This window comes from Crinia signifera, chromosome 7 (assembly GCF_055691185.1).
Source record: "Crinia signifera chromosome 7, ASM5569118v1, whole genome shotgun sequence".
NCBI classification, from domain to species: domain Eukaryota; kingdom Metazoa; phylum Chordata; class Amphibia; order Anura; family Myobatrachidae; genus Crinia; species Crinia signifera.
Genome location: NC_139223.1, coordinates 159,120,486 through 159,138,580, shown reverse-complemented (window position 1 = coordinate 159,138,580; position 18,095 = coordinate 159,120,486). Strand labels below are relative to the sequence as shown.

The 18,095-nt window shown below is 48.2% G+C and overlaps 1 protein-coding gene across 1 annotated transcript in view; it reads left to right on the top strand.

Annotated features, from left to right (window-relative positions):
• Positions 1-284: 284 nt before the first annotated feature.
• The window catches only part of INO80D (INO80 complex subunit D), a 42,769-nt gene continuing 24,958 nt past the window's right edge, over positions 285-18,095 (top strand). Inside the window, exons 1-4 of the mRNA XM_083154103.1 lie at positions 285-492; positions 10,429-10,517; positions 10,636-10,882; positions 11,289-12,013. Coding sequence (XP_083010229.1) covers positions 10,665-10,882; positions 11,289-12,013 — 943 coding nt within the window. The 5' untranslated portion in view covers positions 285-492; positions 10,429-10,517; positions 10,636-10,664. The remainder of the gene's footprint in view (positions 493-10,428; positions 10,518-10,635; positions 10,883-11,288; positions 12,014-18,095) is intronic.

The window sequence follows — 18,095 nt, the reverse complement described above, 5'->3', positions numbered from 1 at the left end:
CACATGGTGAGGTAAGGTGTGCTCGCTGCCCATTGCTCTGGCTGTACATGTGGGCAGATATAGTACAGGTATAAGTATGATGTGGGCATGAGGGGGGCAGCACGGTGATGTGTGTCTGTGCCCGTACCCGGTGCCAGTCACAGCAGGGCACACTGCCGTGTTGCGGACGGTTACGGGAGCGGCCTCGGTGCTATGGCCCCGGTAATGGTGTGGTAGGAGGCAGCTGGTGCCCAGCCTAACCCCGGTGCCGCCGCCGCTGCCCCGGCGTCACCGCCCCTCCCCCGCCCGCCTGCCGGTGATCGTGCAGCAGCAGCAGCAGCAGCACAGGGGGGGTCTGTGCGGGGAGGAGGAGACCAGAGAGGCGGCGGCAGCAGCAGCAGCACCCCCCGGTCCTGAGCAGCCGGTTGGGGAGGTTCCTGCCATCTGACAGCCACACAGAGGAGGGGGGAGACAGGGGAGAGGAGGGGAAAGCAGCACTGGCAGCTTGGAGAGGTAAGCGGACAGCACAGGGCCTGCGCCGCATCCCCGGCCTACAGTTGGGCATTAGGGCCGGCGTGCGGTGCGCCTCGGGCGGGCGCGCGGGGTACGGGAGCCCGGGGATGCGGAGGCCTCAGTAGGCCGGAGATAGCGGTTCCGTTCCTTCATCGCCCTGCGCCCAGCGGGAGTACGTGCGATACATGTGAGGGGCTCGGTGGGGAGCGGGGGCCCCGGTGTGAGGACCGGCTGCTGCCCGTGGCCCTGACCGGCGGCCGGCTAATGTCACCCCTCAGCTGCCGCCTCCCAAAGCCCTTCCCCTGCTCTGTGTGTTACATGTGTGTGTGTGTGTGTGTCTGTGTGTATATATATAATAACACACACCTTGCATTGCCCTGCTGCTCACCTCGGGCCCCTGTGGCCCCCAGCTGTCACAGCCTGTACTGCCCCAGCACATACAGTAGGTGACAGGAAGTCAACTTTTAATGTGATTTTAAATGCATTTATGCCACTATTATTTGATGGCATGATATATGTGCAATGTGTGTGTGCATGTGTGTGTATATGTGTGTATGTATATATATATATATATATATATGTGTGTATGCTGACTCCCCCTCCATGGCAGCTACAGTACATGGTGTGTTGTCACTTGTTCCTGATCATCATACATTTATTATCTATGTTCAACATAAAATGTTACACTGCTGGTATTGTGTGTGTGTGTAGATGTCACACCTGTATTCTTGCTGCGGTGTGTATAATAGTGTCAGATGGGGAGTACAGGATGGGACCTGGTGTCTATATGACAGGTACTGTGCTGCCATGGTTATCGGGTGGGGGGGGGGTGCATAGATGTCACGCTGGTGTTCTGGCTGCGGTGTGTATAATAGTGTCAGATGGGGGGTACAGGATGGGTCCTGGTGTCTATGTGACAGGTAATGTGCTGCCAGGGTTATAGGGGGGTGTATAGATGTCACACAGTGTTCTGGCTGCGGTGTGTATAATAGTGTCAGATGGGGGTACAGGATGGGTCCTGGTGTCTGTGTGACAGGTACTGTGCCGCCATGGTTATCGGGTGGGGGGGTGCATAGATGTCACGCTGGTGTTCTGGCTACGGTGTGTATAATAGTGTCAGATGGGGGGTACAGGATGGGACCTGGTGTCTATGTGACAGGTACTGTGCTGCCAGGGATATAGGGGGGTGTATAGATGTCACACTGGTGTTCTGGCTGCGGTGTGTATAATAGTGTCAGATGGGGGTACAGGATGAGTCCTGGTGTCTGCGTGACAGGTACTGTGCTGCCATGGTTATCGGGTGGGGGGGGTGCATAGATGTCACACAGTGTTCTGGCTGCGGTGTGTATAATAGTGTCAGATGGGGGTACAGGATGGGTCCTGGTGTCTGTGTGACAGGTACTGTGCTGCCATGGTTATCGGGTGGGGGGTGCATAGATGTCACGCTGGTGTTCTGGCTGCGGTGTGTATAATAGTGTCAGATGGGGGGTACAGGATGGGTCCTGGTGTCTGTGTGACAGGTACTGTACTGCCAGGGTTATAGGGGGGTGTATAGATGTCACGCAGTGTTCTGGCTGCCGTGTGTGTGTGTGTGTGTGTGTGTGTGTGTGTGTATAAGTGAATTGGCACACTGGTAACCTTGCTGAATAGTACAGGTTTTCCATGGATTGAGAGCATAATAATGACTATAATAATAATAATAATAATAATAATAATGATATTTATATAGCACTTTTCTCCCAATAGGACTCAAAGTGCTTCACACATTGTCTTTACAGCTCGAAATACAAAACAAGCTTAACAGTAGATGTCAGTAAAATGCTTGGGTAAATAAGTATGTCTTTAGTCTATTTTTAAAGGATTCTATAGTGGGCGCTTCTCGCACTGTGCGAGGAAGAGAGTTCCACAGAGTTGGAGCAGCAAAGTTGAAAGCTCGACCCCCAGATGAATTCAGGGAGATTCTGGGTACTGTTAGTAGTCCTTCTTCAGTGGATCGTAGTAATCGAGTAGGACAGTAGGGGATCAGCAGCTGTTGCAGGTATCTTGGGCCCTGGTCATGTAGAGCCTTGAAAGTGAGTAAGCCAATCTTGAAAACGATTCGCCATTTTACAGGTAGCCAGTGAAGGGCGTAGAGAATGGGAGTTATGTGGCAGGAGCGGGGCTGGTTAGTTAATAGTCTGGCGGCTGCATTTTGTACCAGCTGCAAGCGGTGCAATTCTTTTGCTGGAAGACCCAGGTAGAGAGCATTGCAGTAGTCTAGTCGTGATGATATAAATGCATGTATGACTTTAGGAAGGTCTTCTGAGGGAATTAAATGCTTGATTCTGGCTATGTTTCTCAGATGAAAGAATGAGGATTTGATTGTGGCTGACACCTGATGTTTAAGTGTCAGGCCATTATCCAGGACAACACCAAGATTCCGCACATGATCAGAGTTTTTTAGTGCTGTGCCATGGGGAACCAGTACTAGTGAGTGAAGGTTTATTCGGTACTTGTTTCCTAGCACTGCGCCCGTCGGGTCCCATCGCATACCATTAGTTAAGGTAGGTGATGGGACCCGATCTGACCCAATATAAAGGTTTTTAGAGGTTATTGTACAATTTTAAGATCGTATCGCATCGCATGCGATGCGACGCCATTAGACCCGATTTCACATTGTACAGCCCTGATGGCTGATTATTATGTTAAATGCACCCATAGACCCGATTTGTAATTGTACACCCACCTTGATGGTTAATTACTATGTCAAATGCCCCCCCATTGTTAACGCCACCCCAATATCAACGCCAACCCGAACCGTGGCGAGCGCAGCGGTACGCGTCCTCCGACCTTTTCATACCCCCACTATCCACGTTGGAGTGGAGTTGAATTTAGATAGCGGAATACATGTGAAGTAATCCACGTCCCCTCACTGCGCTCGCCACGCTTCGGGCTTGGTGGCTCGCTGCGCTCGCCACACTAGTAATTACCCATCAGAGTGGGTGTACGATTAACAATCAGGTCTGGGGGTGCATTTCATATAGGAATCAGCCATCAGGGTGGCTGTACAATTAAAAATCGGGTCGCATGCGATGCGACCCGATCTGATAGACCCGATGCCATAAGATTAAAATCGGTGGTGCTGTGCTAGGAAACAAGTACCGTTTATTCTTTTGAGGCCTTTTTAATCCGCTACCTATCTACCTGGTGCTTCACATAAGGAATTTCACACACTGCGTCACACTAGCAGGGTATTCTTAACACTGCTGAACCCTAATTGGAGAAATTGTTACCCCCGATGAAGTATTTTTAAAAGACGAAACACGTTGGGTTACATTATGACCTCACGCATATCAGATCTTTGAGAGGTTGTCAGTGCGCCAATTCACTATTTGTGTTGTATAATCTATGCTTTTTCCTCACCTTCAGGGAAATCTAGTGAATAGGCTGCCTACAATTGGATTAGCATGTCTTGGAATAATGTTGTGTGATACATCTATCTGTAATAGAGTTGAATCTGCGCTCTCAGTGTTGCACCAACAACAAGCAGCTAGTATATGTTCTTTTTATTTATTTATTTATTAACAGTGTCTTATATAGCGCACACAAATTACGCAGCGCTTTACAGAGCATAGTTATAATCAAAAACACATAACAAATTACAGTACAAGACAGTTTAGGACAAGTACATGGTTAATATGGATAGTTGCATCAGGGGACAGGACACTGAAGCAATCATCAGGGTGGCAGTGGTTTATATATTCTAAGAAAGGCACATGAGGAGAGAGGGCCCTGCTCGTGAGACCTTACATTCTAAAGGGGAGGGTTAGACAGACAGGGGTGACACAGAAGGGGGAGAAGTGGGCATAAACAGTAGGTTAGGGTGAGAGATGGTCAGGTTTTATGCAGGAGAGTGGGAAGATGTTCTTGCTGCAGATCTGATCTGTGTGCAGCTGAGCTGATGGCAGAGGGTTGCACTGTGGTTAGTATTGCTCACTATATTGGGGCAGGTGTACTAAGGCTTTGAGAGAGATAAATTACCAATCAATCGGCTCCCTAACATGGCAGCTAGAAGGTGATTGGTTGGCTTAGTACATAGACCTCACAGTCTCTTCTGATTGCGCCATGGAGATTATGTTGTATAAGTGCCGTTTATTGGCTGGAGTGACTAATGATGTCATTAGTAATTTCCTATGACCTGCGCTGTACAGCAGCTGAATACACATTGTATAATTATCAGTTCTATCTGTGCCAGGAGCGGCAGGTAACAGCCCTCTTCCAGGACGGATCTCAGTAACTAATGGTCCCCTCTAGGTTCTCCCCCTAGCGTACAGGTCACTACACATCGTATATAAGGCTGTGACGTCACTGTGCACAGCGTATATAAGGCTGTGACGTCACTGTGCACAGCGTATATAAGGCTGTGACGTCACTGTGCACAGCGTATATAAGGCTGTGACGTCACTGTGCACAGCGTATATAAGGCTGTGACGTCACTGTGCACAGCGTATATAAGGCTGTGACGTCACTGCGCACAGCGTATATAAGGCTGTGACGTCACTGCGCACAGCGTATATAAGGCTGTGACGTCACTGCGCACAGCGTATATAAGGCTGTGACGTCACTGCGCACAGCGTATATAAGGCTGTGACGTCACTGCGCACAGCGTATATAAGGCTGTGACGTCACTGCGCACAGCGTATATAAGGCTGTGACGTCACTGCGCACAGCGTATATAAGGCTGTGACGTCACTGCGCACAGCGTATATAAGGCTGTGACGTCACTGCGCACAGCGTATATAAGGCTGTGACGTCACTGCGCACAGCGTATATAAGGCTGTGACGTCACTGCGCACAGCGTATATAAGGCTGTGACGTCACTGCGCACAGCGTATATAAGGCTGTGACGTCACTGCGCACAGCGTATATAAGGCTGTGACGTCACTGCGCACAGCGTATATAAGGCTGTGACGTCACTGCGCACAGCGTATATAAGGCTGTGACGTCACTGCGCACAGCGTATATAAGGCTGTGACGTCACTGCGCACAGCGTATATAAGGCTGTGACGTCACTGCGCACAGCGTATATAAGGCTGTGACGTCACTGCGCACAGCGTATATAAGGCTGTGACGTCACTGCGCACAGCGTATATAAGGCTGTGACGTCACTGCGCACAGCGTATATAAGGCTGTGACGTCACTGCGCACAGCGTATATAAGGCTGTGACGTCACTGCGCACAGCGTATATAAGGCTGTGACGTCACTGCGCACAGCGTATATAAGGCTGTGACGTCACTGCGCACAGCGTATATAAGGCTGTGACGTCACTGCGCACAGCGTATATATGGCTGTGACGTCACTGCGCACAGCGTATATAAGGCTGTGACGTCACTGCGCACAGCGTATATATGGCTGTGACGTCACTGCGCACAGCGTATATAAGGCTGTGACGTCACTGCGCACAGCGTATATAAGGCTGTGACGTCACTGCGCACAGCGTATATAAGGCTGTGACGTCACTGCGCACAGCGTATATAAGGCTGTGACGTCACTGCGCACAGCGTATATAAGGCTGTGACGTCACTGCGCACAGCGTATATAAGGCTGTGACGTCACTGCGCACAGCGTATATAAGGCTGTGACGTCACTGCGCACAGCGTATATAAGGCTGTGACGTCACTGCGCACAGCGTATATAAGGCTGTGACGTCACTGCGCACAGCGTATATAAGGCTGTGACGTCACTGCGCACAGCGTATATAAGGCTGTGACGTCACTGCGCACAGCGTATATAAGGCTGTGACGTCACTGTGTATAGTAGTAATAAGGCTGTGACGTCACTGTGTATAGGTGCTTCTGCCTCCCTGTGTATGGCAGCATTATGTTAGGAGCCTCCTATAACTGCTCGGTATTGTGGGTAACCCTCTTGTCTTGTATCGTGACTGCGCACAGCGTATATAAGGCTGTGACGTCACTGTGTATAGTAGTAATAAGGCTGTGACGTCACTGTGTATAGTAGTAATAAGGCTGTGACGTCACTGCGCACAGCGTATATAAGGCTGTGACGTCACTGCGCACAGCGTATATAAGGCTGTGACGTCACTGTGCACAGCGTATATAAGGCTGTGACGTCACTGTGTATAGTAGTAATAAGGCTGTGACGTCACTGTGTATAGGTGCTTCTGCCTCCCTGTGTATGGCAGCATTATGTTAGGAGCCTCCTATAACTGCTCGGTATTGTGGGTAACCCTCTTGTCTTGTATCGTGACGTTACGGCCAGGTCGCATGCGCAAATGTCTACTTATATTATTAAAAGTTTGGGCAGATCACTGCTTTGCGCCAAGCAAACATCCCATATTATGCGCCAGGTGTCACTGCAATGCCAGGTGGCACATATATCAGCCAATTACAGAAGTGCCCATGTCACAGGGTTCCCAGAGAAAACCGGCAGAGCGAGAGATGCCGGCAGAGCGAGAGATGCCGGCAGAGCGAGAGATGCTCCATCCCGGGATAGTATAGCGTCGCTGATCCCGCCCTTAGCGGTAACTGTAGTTTTCTGATTCAGAGATGTGCGTAAACCTGGCGCCGGGCAGCATTCTGCCAAGCTGGGATTTGTAGGCCATCGTCTGCATCTTCCCACGCAGGTTTTCTGGTTCTGGACCTGTGGACATCCTACGTGACCTGACGGCTACTGTGATGATGGATGTCCACGCTAGTGGCTCACAGCAGTGCACAGGAGGCGTACTGCATCATTAACCGCAGCTGCTGCTCCGCGCACATGGCTTGTGGTCGTATGGCCAGCTTAGCCCTCTGTCCAGAACATTGCACACATGGGGTGACATTTAATAGGATGCGATTTTATTGCATTTTCCGAAATTGCACCATATCACACTTTATAAAATTGCATTATTCTGAATTCACGTATTTAGAGGTGCGACAGTGTGATGAGATGTGCACATCCCGTGCTTTTAGTACTAGACTGCATCGTATATATAGTGCTAAAAGTACGGAGTTTATCGCACCGTGTATGGGCACCTTAATGAGATGCGAATTTGCAGCAAAAAATGCAATAATGTGCAATTTTTAGTCATTACGGACATGTGTGACTTGGGGGACATGTGCGTGTGGTTTTTTTTTTAAACTGCGTGAGGTCCCCCCTCCTGAGCATAAACAGCCCCTCATTGAGCCGGACCTGGTTTAAAAAATACATGTGTGAAAAATACTGTCTTTCCCCCATATTTTGGAACCAGCACCGCGCTCCAACAGCCCGCGATGCCATCCCACAGCTGGGGACACTTTTTACATAAGGTCCTCCGGCCGTATCATGCTCACCGTGGCTGGTCAGCCCTGGACGGGGTACCTGGGAGAGTGGTTCCCGAATCCACCCCCAGTCTTCCCCTGTCGTGGGCTGATACGCGTGAAAAGTGAAATAAAAATCATTGCTTTTTACAGGTGAACTACAAATCCAAGAGGGCCTATTTATGCCCCGCATGCTGAGACTAATGTGGGGAGGCCTGCTGGGACTTGTAGTTCACCTGCAAAAAAACAATGTTGTTTTTTTTTTTACACTTTTATGCGTATCAGCCCAGCATCCACAGCCCTAGACGGGTGGACCCTTTTATTGGGGGGGTCCTCACTCTCCCAGGTCAGGTACCCCGTCCAGGGCTGATCAGCCAAGGTGAGCATGATACGGCCGGGGAACCGTATGTAAAAAGTGTCCCCGCCTGTGGCATTACATCACATGCTGTTGGAGCCCAGGACCGGTTTAACCAGGACCGGTCCAAGAGTCCGAGGCTGGTTTCAGAAATATGATGGGACCCCTATGCTTTTTGTCCCCCGTATTTTTGGAACCAGGTCCGGCTCAATGAACCCGGGGCTGGTTATGCTCATGAGGGGGGGGTGGGGGGGGGGGGACTCCATGCTGTTTTTTTATTTCATTTAACTTTGACCCATATTTTTACACAGAACCCTGCACAGATCTCAGTGATCTGTGCATGGTTCTGTCAAATTCATCTGTCAGAACCTGGTCTATTTGTTTGGTGATTTTTAGTAATGTTTACCAAAAATCGCATCCCATTATATTTGCGAGTTGTATACTTTATAATTGGAAAACATCTGGATGTGAATTGAAGTGTGACTAAAAATCGCCAGGCCAGAATGTGCGAATTCGCAGCAAAAAGTGTGATTTTTTTTCCTGTAATTCGCATCCTATAAAATGTGCTCTTTTTGGAAAAAGTGCGAAAATATCCGTTTTGTCACAATATCAGACCTTCTTTAATCTCCCTTCTGTGTGTCTCTGCTGTACATGGAAGCCTAATTATTGCTTCTCATTATCTATATATCCAGTGTTCATAAATCAAAGGTCAGAGGTGTGAGGTCAAGGGGCAATCAGTGATGGCTTTAATTGGGGGAGGGAGGGATGCAGCTGCTGGACATAAGAGTCTCACTGCCATAATGTGCACAGTTACTACAATACATCCTTTTATAATCCTTATGCAGTGATGGTACCTGTAGTTCACCAGTCTACCCTGACATTGCAGCGTTATCTGCGCTGCTTACCTTCCCAGACAGCTGTGTGGCCTCAGTGTGTGTTCCTGCAACTGTCTGACACAAAGCTCTAGCAGCACTTAGTCGGCTATTGAATGTAGGCATCCTAGTGTAAAGCCTGGAGGTAACAAAGGAAGGGTGCTTGCATCTGACTCTCAAGTGTCAGAGAGCTGCAGATGCCCTTTCTGTCCTTCTGTTGTAGGACAAACCAGCAAATCCTGCCTCATCTGCTGCAGCAGAATCTCCACCTGGGATGCTTTCTTTGTACCGCACAGAAACTTCCTGCCACCTTCTGCTTAGTGACCATGGTCATTTTCAGGATCCTTTCTGCTGTAATACCTACGGCGTGTGGCAAGAGGCTGTGAGTGGCCACAAGGACAGGTCAGGAGGCTGCGAGTGGCCACAAGGACAGGGCAGTAGGCTGCGAGTGGCCACAAGGACAGGGCAGGAGGCTGCGAGTGGCCACAAGGACAGGGCAGGAGGCTGCGAGTGGCCACAAGGACACCCCCCCACACACACACAAATACTAACCGCTTCCCCCATACATGTCTCACCTCATTACATCTATACATCTATACATACATACATACATACATGGCTCACCTCATTACATCTCTACATACATACATGCATGCATACATACATACATACATGTGTTGCCTCATTACACCTCTACATACATACATACATGGCTCACCTCATTACATCTATATATACATACATACATACATACATACATACATGTGTTGCCTCATTACACCTCTACCTACATACATACAAACATACTATACATACATACATGGCTCACCTCATTACATCTGTACATACATACATGTCCCACCTCATTACACCTCTACATACAGTATGTATATATGTATGTATATATATATATATATATATATATATATATATATATATATATATATATATATATAGATATAGATATATATCTATATATATCTATATATATATATATATATATCTATATGTTCCTTGGCACTCTGCATCCAATACTGGGAGTGAGTGACTGTACTCCTGGTGCCACTCTTAGGGTTAGAAGACTCACATCTATCGTACAACATCATGAAGACACTCAGGAGACTCGCAATTAGGTGAATAAATTGTAAAAAAAACTCACTATTTATTGTCAGTCAATAAATAAATATATATGTAAATACATGATTACTCATTAGAGGGGGTTGCACGGTTTCCCAACACTTTTCAAGTGAAATTAGGATTTTCTTACTAACCTTAGGGGACCTTCTCATTGAGTGGGACCTTCTCACAGAATAGCAAAAAGGCTGCATTGGCCAATGAAAGCGTCCCTTTCGTGTGTGTGATCATTATGCCCAGCACACATGTGGTTATTCTGTGTTGTCCTGTTTATTGTAACTCTTCATGTTCCCATAGGTCACCTCTTGGAACAATCCTGCGTGGAGGTGTCCTTGGGGGGGCGCATCACCGGTAACGCAGATAAGATGCATAAGGTTTAAAATCAGGTAAGCAGCGATGAGAGGGCATCAGTGTCCTATTGTGTACAGGGTTATTCCACAGGACCAGGTCCCCGCACAATCAGGCATATGTTAACTCAAACCATTGTCCTCTCTGTTTCTCCAGCTGATGTTCACCCGGCGCAGAGTCACGTGATGTATGAAGGCAAACACATACACTTCTCTGAGGTAGATAATAAGCCCCTATGCTCCTACAGCCCCAAACTCTGCAAGCAGAGAAGACTCAACGGCTACGCCTTCTGTATCCGACACGTTCTGGAGGACAAGACCGCCCCCTTCAAGCAATGTGAATATGTGGCCAAGTACAACAGCCAGCGCTGCACTAATCCCATCCCCAAGTCGGAGGACCGTAGGTACGTGTCACGCTGACTGCTGCTGGCAGACATGTCCTGCATGGGGGGGTGGATGGTGGAATAGGTTCTCAGAGTTGCCAAGATAAGGCAAGCTCCTTTATCTCAGAACTCGCCAGTCTATCAAGTAGATTTGTAATGTCCCATTTATCCAAAGCTGTCCAAAGCCGAAGTATGGTCCACACAGGGACCTCACTCAAGGCTGGTATGTAGAATAAGGCAGCAAAGGTCCGACCGACAGAACGGGAACCACTGGGTCACCTCTGTGTTTATTAGGAAAAGTAAGATTTTATAGATATTGAAAGTCAGGCTTTCCTGACCAGTATAATATCCCACAATAGAAGGGCTGAAGTGCTGTAGGCCATGTTATCTGGATTGCCCCTTGATTCCTGTTTCCTTCTATCCCTAGGTACTGCAACAGTCACCTACAAGTACTTGGCTTTATTCCCAAAAAGGAAAGGAAGAAAAAGAATGAAGCACTGGAGGAAGTGAAGGCCAGATCTCAGATGGAAACCGTGGCCTTTAGCCTCACCGTGCCCACCCTGGCCCTGAAGATGCCCAATGGACTAGACGGTATGTCCCTTTCTCCTCCCGGAGCCAGGCTCCCTCTCCACTACCTGGACACGGACTTAGAGGACTCTTTCACTTTTGAGGAAGAGGAGGAAGATCTGCGTAAAGGTGCCTCGATAAAGAAGAAGCTGCAGAGCAAGTTGGCCCAGAACCGCCAGCGGCAGAAAGAGACAGAGATTATAAAAGTTCATCATGAGCACTTTAGCCCTCACCCTGCACCTTCCCAGCTGCAACCTCTGTCGCTACAAGAGCAGCACATGCTGGTACAACCGGTGCCGACGTCGCTGAAATCTGCTGGCGTAACACAGAACATGGCCTGTACGTCACCTCAACCTCAAAATACCAGCTTACCAGTACAGGGAGCGTCGCCGGTAACGCACACACTAGCACAAATCCGGAATCTGTCTAATAAAAGACCTCTACCTGCCCCGTCACACCCGGACCGGATTCAGGTGACAGCCAGAGCCTTACCAACGTACTCGTCCTGTGTGAACCGCCTGCAGAGACTGATGACTCTGTGCACACAGAAACACCAGCTGGATAAAGATCTCTTTCCACATTTGGGTAAGTCCCCAGACCTGACTGTGTTCTCCGCATGTTTCCCATCTGTGTGCACATTGTAAATACGGGTACAGAACCGTAACTCGACCGCAAGGGCTGCTGCAAGTCTTCCAGGTGGAACTGGGAGTAATGATACAATTATATTGAAGAGTTTGATGGTGGCCATACACTGTGCGATATCACCGGGCGATGCGATGCGCGCTCCCGTGGGCATCGCATCGCACAGTGTATGGGCACATACTTTTCGTACTGCCCGCCCATCGCACCGTGTATGGGCACCTTTACATTCGGGAGGAAAGTGTATTTTCTGTTTTTGCATGTAGGCCACACCCCACCTTCACGTTACAGTGCACCTGCAGTGGTTTTGCCCAGTTGATCCCATGAATCAGGCCCTCAGTACATTAGCCTGTGTACCGCTCAGTATAGAATGCACATTGGCTGTGGGCTTCTTCCAACCAATCACGACGCCTCTGTGTCACTGAATTCTCACCATTTATTATACTGGGAAAGGGTTCTCCTTGGTGCAGGATGTCTTGCTATGAATCCTACCTATCACTTCTCATTGCTCAGTTGCGCTGATGCCCATGATATCAGTAATGCCACCCTGTGGTAGTCAGATAGATATTGGGTATACAGTGTGTGTGTGTGTGTGTGTGTGTGTGTGTGTGTGTGTGTGTGTGTGTTACCTGCTGTGTCATGATGCTGCTATAACAGTGGGACAGTTATCATCATTATGTTATCATTCTGGAAACATATCATTTGGTTTAAATCCTCACTCATTTCTCCAACTGTCTCTCTGCTGTCTACTCCTGGATGACCCAGCGCTTTTTTAGACTTAAAATATCAAAGACTAAGCTGACATCTTCCCACCCTCCAGCATAAAACCCGACCATCGCTTATCCTTACCTACTGTTTATGCTCACTTCTTTCCCTTCTGTGTCACCCCTGTCTGTCTAACCCTCCCCTTTAGAATGTAAGCTCTCGCGAGCAGGGCCCTCTCTCCTCATGTGCCTTTCTTAGAATATATAAACCACGGCCACCCTGATGATTGCTTCCTGTCCCCTGATGCACTGTCCATATTCACCATGTACTTGTCCTAAACTGTCTTGTCCTGTAAGTTGTTATGTGTTTTTGATTATAACTATGCTCTGTAAAGCGCTGCGTAATTTGTGTGCGCTATATAAGAAACTGTTAATACATAAATAAATGTGTTTGGGCATGGGAATGAAATAGTATTTCCCCACATCCGCCACTAGGTGGTGCCCAACCGAGCAATTCAAGCAAGTGCAAGAAGACATTTCAGCTTGAGTCCCCATAGGTGGTGGGCTCAAATGTGTGTGTTAAATAACAAATTTGAGCATCCAACCGTCGACTTTTGCGTTGCACCCAGCACTTTGGTTGGGTTAGCTATTTCCGCAGCTAAAATTGTTCTGTCAGGGCACAATCAGTGCGCTAAAATCCTTATTTTAAATTGTTCATCTGCATCGCACCATTGTTACTCTGTGTTCCGATGCTGCAGAATTGGAGCAGAGTATCATCCGCTCCCATACTTCCTGTCTTGGGAAGATCTCCGCCTTGTTACTTTGTGTTCCGATGCTGCAGAATTGGAGCAGACTATCACCCTCTCTCCTGCTTTGTGTCTTGGGAAGATCTCCACCTTGTTACTTTGTGTTCTAATGCTGCAGAATTGGAGCAGAGTATCATCCGCTCCCATACTTCCTGTCTCAGGAAGATCTCCGCCTTGTTACTTTGTGTTCCGATGCTCCCAAACTTCTTGTCTTGGGAAGATCTCCGCCTTGTTACTTTGTGTTCCGATGCTGCAGAATTGGAGCAGAGTGTCACCCGCTCTCCTGCTTTTTGTGTCTTGGGAAGATCTCTGCCTTGTTACTTTGTGTTCCGATGCTGCAGAATTGGTGCAGAGTATCACCCGCTCCCATACTTCCTGTCTTGGGAAGATCTCCGCCTTGTTACTTTGTGTTCCGATGCTGCAGAATTGGAGCAGACTACCACCCTCTCTCCTGCTTTGTGTCTTGGGAAGATCTCCACCTTGTTACTTTGTGTTCTAATGCTGCAGAATTGGAGCAGAGTATCATCCGCTCCCATACTTCCTGTCTCAGGAAGATCTCCGCCTTGTTACTTTGTGTTCCAATGCTGCAGAATTGGAGCAGAGTGTCACCCGCTCCCATACTTCCTGTCTCGGGAAGATCTCCGCCTTGTTACTTTGTGTTCTGATGCTGCAGAATTGTAGCAGAGTATCACCCACTCCCATACTTACTGTCTTGGGAAGAGCTCCGCCTTGTTACTTTGTGTTCCGATGCTCCCAAACTTCTTGTTTTGGGAAGATCTCCGCCTTGTTACTTTGTGTTCCGATGCTGCAGAATTGGAGCAGAGTGTCACCCGCTCTCCTGCTTTGTGTCTTGGGAAGATCTCTGCCTTGTTACTTTGTGTTCCGATGCTGTAGAATTGGAGCAGAGTATCACCCACTCTCCTGCTTTGTGTCTTGGGAAGATCTCCGCCTTGTTACTTTGTGTTCCGATGCTCCCAAACTTCTTGTTTTGGGAAGATCTCCGCCTTGTTACTTTGTGTTCCGATGCTGCAGAATTGGAGCAGAGTGTCACCCGCTCTCCTGCTTTGTGTCTTGGGAAGATCTCCGCCTTGTAACTTTTGTGTTCCGATGCTGTAGAATTGGAGCAGAGTATCACCCACTCTCCTGCTTTGTGTCTTGGGAAGATCTCCGCCTTGTTACTTTGTGTTCCGAATGCTGCAGAATTGGAGCAGAGTATCACCCGCTCTCCTGCTTCCTGTCTTGGGAAGATCTCCACCTTGTTACTTTGTGTTCCGATGCTGCAGAATTGGAGCAGAGTATCACCCACTCTCCTGCTTTGTGTCTTGGGAAGATCTCCGCCTTGTTACTTTGTGTTCCGATGCTGCAGAATTGGAGCAGAGTATCACCCGCACTCCTGCTTCCTGTCTTGGGAAGATCTCCACCTTGTTACTTTGTGTTCCGATGCTGCAGATTGGAGCAGAGTGTCACCCGCTCTCCTGCTTCCTGTCTTGGGAAGATCTCCGCCTTGTTACTTTGTGTTCCGATGCTGGAGAATTGGAGCAGAGTATCACCCGTTCTCCTGCTTCCTGTCTCTGGAAGATCATGCCCATGCAACAAACAGTACATAGGGAGAACGATCAGACCCCTCAAAACAAGAATGTATGAGCACATTCGTAATATTAAAAAAGGACTGGAACAACATAGTCTGTCACAACATTTCAATGAAACACACAATAGAGACCCCACAGGGATGACGTTCACCGCTATCACCCAAGTCCCACACAATTGGAGAGGGGGGGACTACTTCAAAAAAATAAACAAAGAAGAACTTAGGTGGATATACAAATTACAAACAATGAAACCCAAAGGACACAACATCGACTTTAATATAAGTGACGTGGTATAGATCAAGCACACCGCACTCTAGAGTGCACACCTATAAATATCTATCTTACATCCACATGTATATCTACACCTGTATACATATATATATATATATATTTTTTTTTTTACTATGCATCTCTCTTGTTTTATATATATAATTTTTAGTATTCAGCAATCATGTACTACTTACCATTCATTATCTATTTAGCATTTATTATTTATTTATTCATTTAGTTTACTCATTTCATTTACATTTCATTATCAAATGTATCATTCCCCCGCTATTATGGTTCATACCAATTCTATACTTAGTCCTTAAAACCTCCCCCATGCCAACTTTCATATAGTCACTTCCATCCCTAATCAACCTTTTCCATAGAATATACGATTCCCTTCATCAATCTACATACATTAAGATTGATGAATACAGCACTCCAACCCTAGCACTCCTGCCACAGCCACTCTCCTGAGAGTAACGGTAGAGACCTCACGTCGATGTCAGCCACTCTCTAATAATATACCAACATGCTGACACCTATAAATACAAGATTGGTTCACCCAACAACAGGAGTCGACACAGTCGACATGCACAAGCGGGTCTACCCGGTAAACCCCGCAAACAGAATACAGCTGGACAGTTCATGGTCTAGACGAGCGTAACAGCACAACAGCTGACAGGCAATAACCCCGCCCACCGGAGAATCCACAACCAATAGCTGAACAATAGGGCGGGTAGAAATACAGGAGCACCGTAGACCAAACCGCATCCTTGACAAAGGCACAAACGTGCCGAAACGCGTTGGACACTAGGACACTAGTCCTGCACCTACCCATCACCACATAAGTCTCCTCCAGGAGGAGTTGAGCGCACACCGCGACGGGACCCGCGACACCCCGGGTGACGCCGTCAAGCCGAACCCGGAAGTGCCCTTAGGAACTGAAGCAACGGTGTGGATCACACTGCCGGCTATCGCGTGGAAGTGAGGACGCCGGCGAACACCTAAGGAGAAGACGCGGATTCCATCCCCTGCAGGCAGCAAGTTCAGGTATCGGGTAAGTGCACGGTGCACCACCGGAGGGTTAGGGACGCCAGCCCCCGGTACCACCATACACTTGCCTTGACCACCAAGACTTTCTTTCCCCGCAAGTGACTTCCGTTGAGACCAGAGGTCTGCCAGCGCCCATTCAAAACCCTGATCTGCCTCCTGCAAAACCCTTTCCAAGCACCATCGTTAACAACAGACCCCGTGCATTGCCCAACCACGGAGGTCTGCTGAAAAACCTGACCAAGCTCCGCATCTAGGGAGAAACAACCCAAAACCCAATCTGCAGAAGACACGCAAGTGAGATCTGCAGCTTTGGAGGTCCCTGTGACAACCTATACAACAGTGAGATCTACCCCACCCCCAATCGATCCCGCACCCCTTAAGAGTGAATGCACAATTTTAAGTGTTCAATAAAATATTTGTTCACAATACAAACAGTTTTGCATTACATTATTGCTTAAAGTAACAAGAGGTCCACAATATTAAATCTACCAGCGAGTGCGCAATTCAACGAAATTGCAGTCTGGAAGATCTCCGCCTTGTTACTTTGTGTTCCGATGCTGCAGAATTGGAGCAGAGTATCACCCGCTCCCATACTTCCTGTCTTGGGAAGATCTCCGTCTTGTTACTTTGTGTTCCGATGCTGTAGAATTGGAGCAGAGTATCACCCACTCTCCTGCTTTGTGTCTTGGGAAGATCTCCGCCTTGTTACTTTGTGTTCCGATGCTGCAGAATTGGAGCAGAGTATCACCCGTTCTCCTGCTTCCTGTCTATGGAAGATCTCCGCCTTGTTACTTTGTGTTCCGATGCTGCAGAATTGGAGCAGAGTATCACCCGCTCTCCTGCTTTGTGTCTTGGGAAGATCTCCGCCTTGTTACTTTGTGTTCCGATGCTGCAGAATTGGAGCAGAGTATCTCCTGCTTTGTGTCTTGGGAAGATCTCCGCCTTGTTACTTTGTGTTCCGATGCTGCAGAATTGGAGCAGAATGTCACCCGCTCTCCTGCTTCCTTTCTTGGGAAGATCTCCGCCTTGTTACTTTGTGTTCCGATGCTGCAGAATTGGAGCAGAGTGTCACCCGTTCTCCTGCTTCCTGTCTTGGGAAGAGCTCCGCCTTGTTACTTTGGGACAGAATTCGGAGCCGCACCCAGGACAGCAGTATTGTAAACCAGGTGCAAAGTGCACCTAGACTTGCCCCGTAATGTGTCCCTATCACTGCCATCAGTGAGTATGGTGCAGGATCCTACCAGAATATTGTTGGCGTGTCTGATAAATATCCCTGCTTTACTTGCAGCTAGAGACTTATGTTTGTTTGGGATGCGGTCATTTGGTCTACTGCATTATGGTCGAATCCATTAGGTCGACATGGGAAAAGGTCGACATGATTCTAGTTCGAAAGGTCATTAGTTCGACAGGTCATTAGTTCGACAAGGTCATTAGTTCGACATTGTCTATGTCGACATTCACAAGGTCGACATGGAGTTTTTCACTGTTTTTTTGAGCCAACATGTGCCGACAGGCGGTATTTCATGCCCTACCATCCACTAGGGCGTGGTGGGAGAATAAAATAGTGTGCCGAGCGTAGCGAGGCACCGTGCCCAAAGCATAGCGA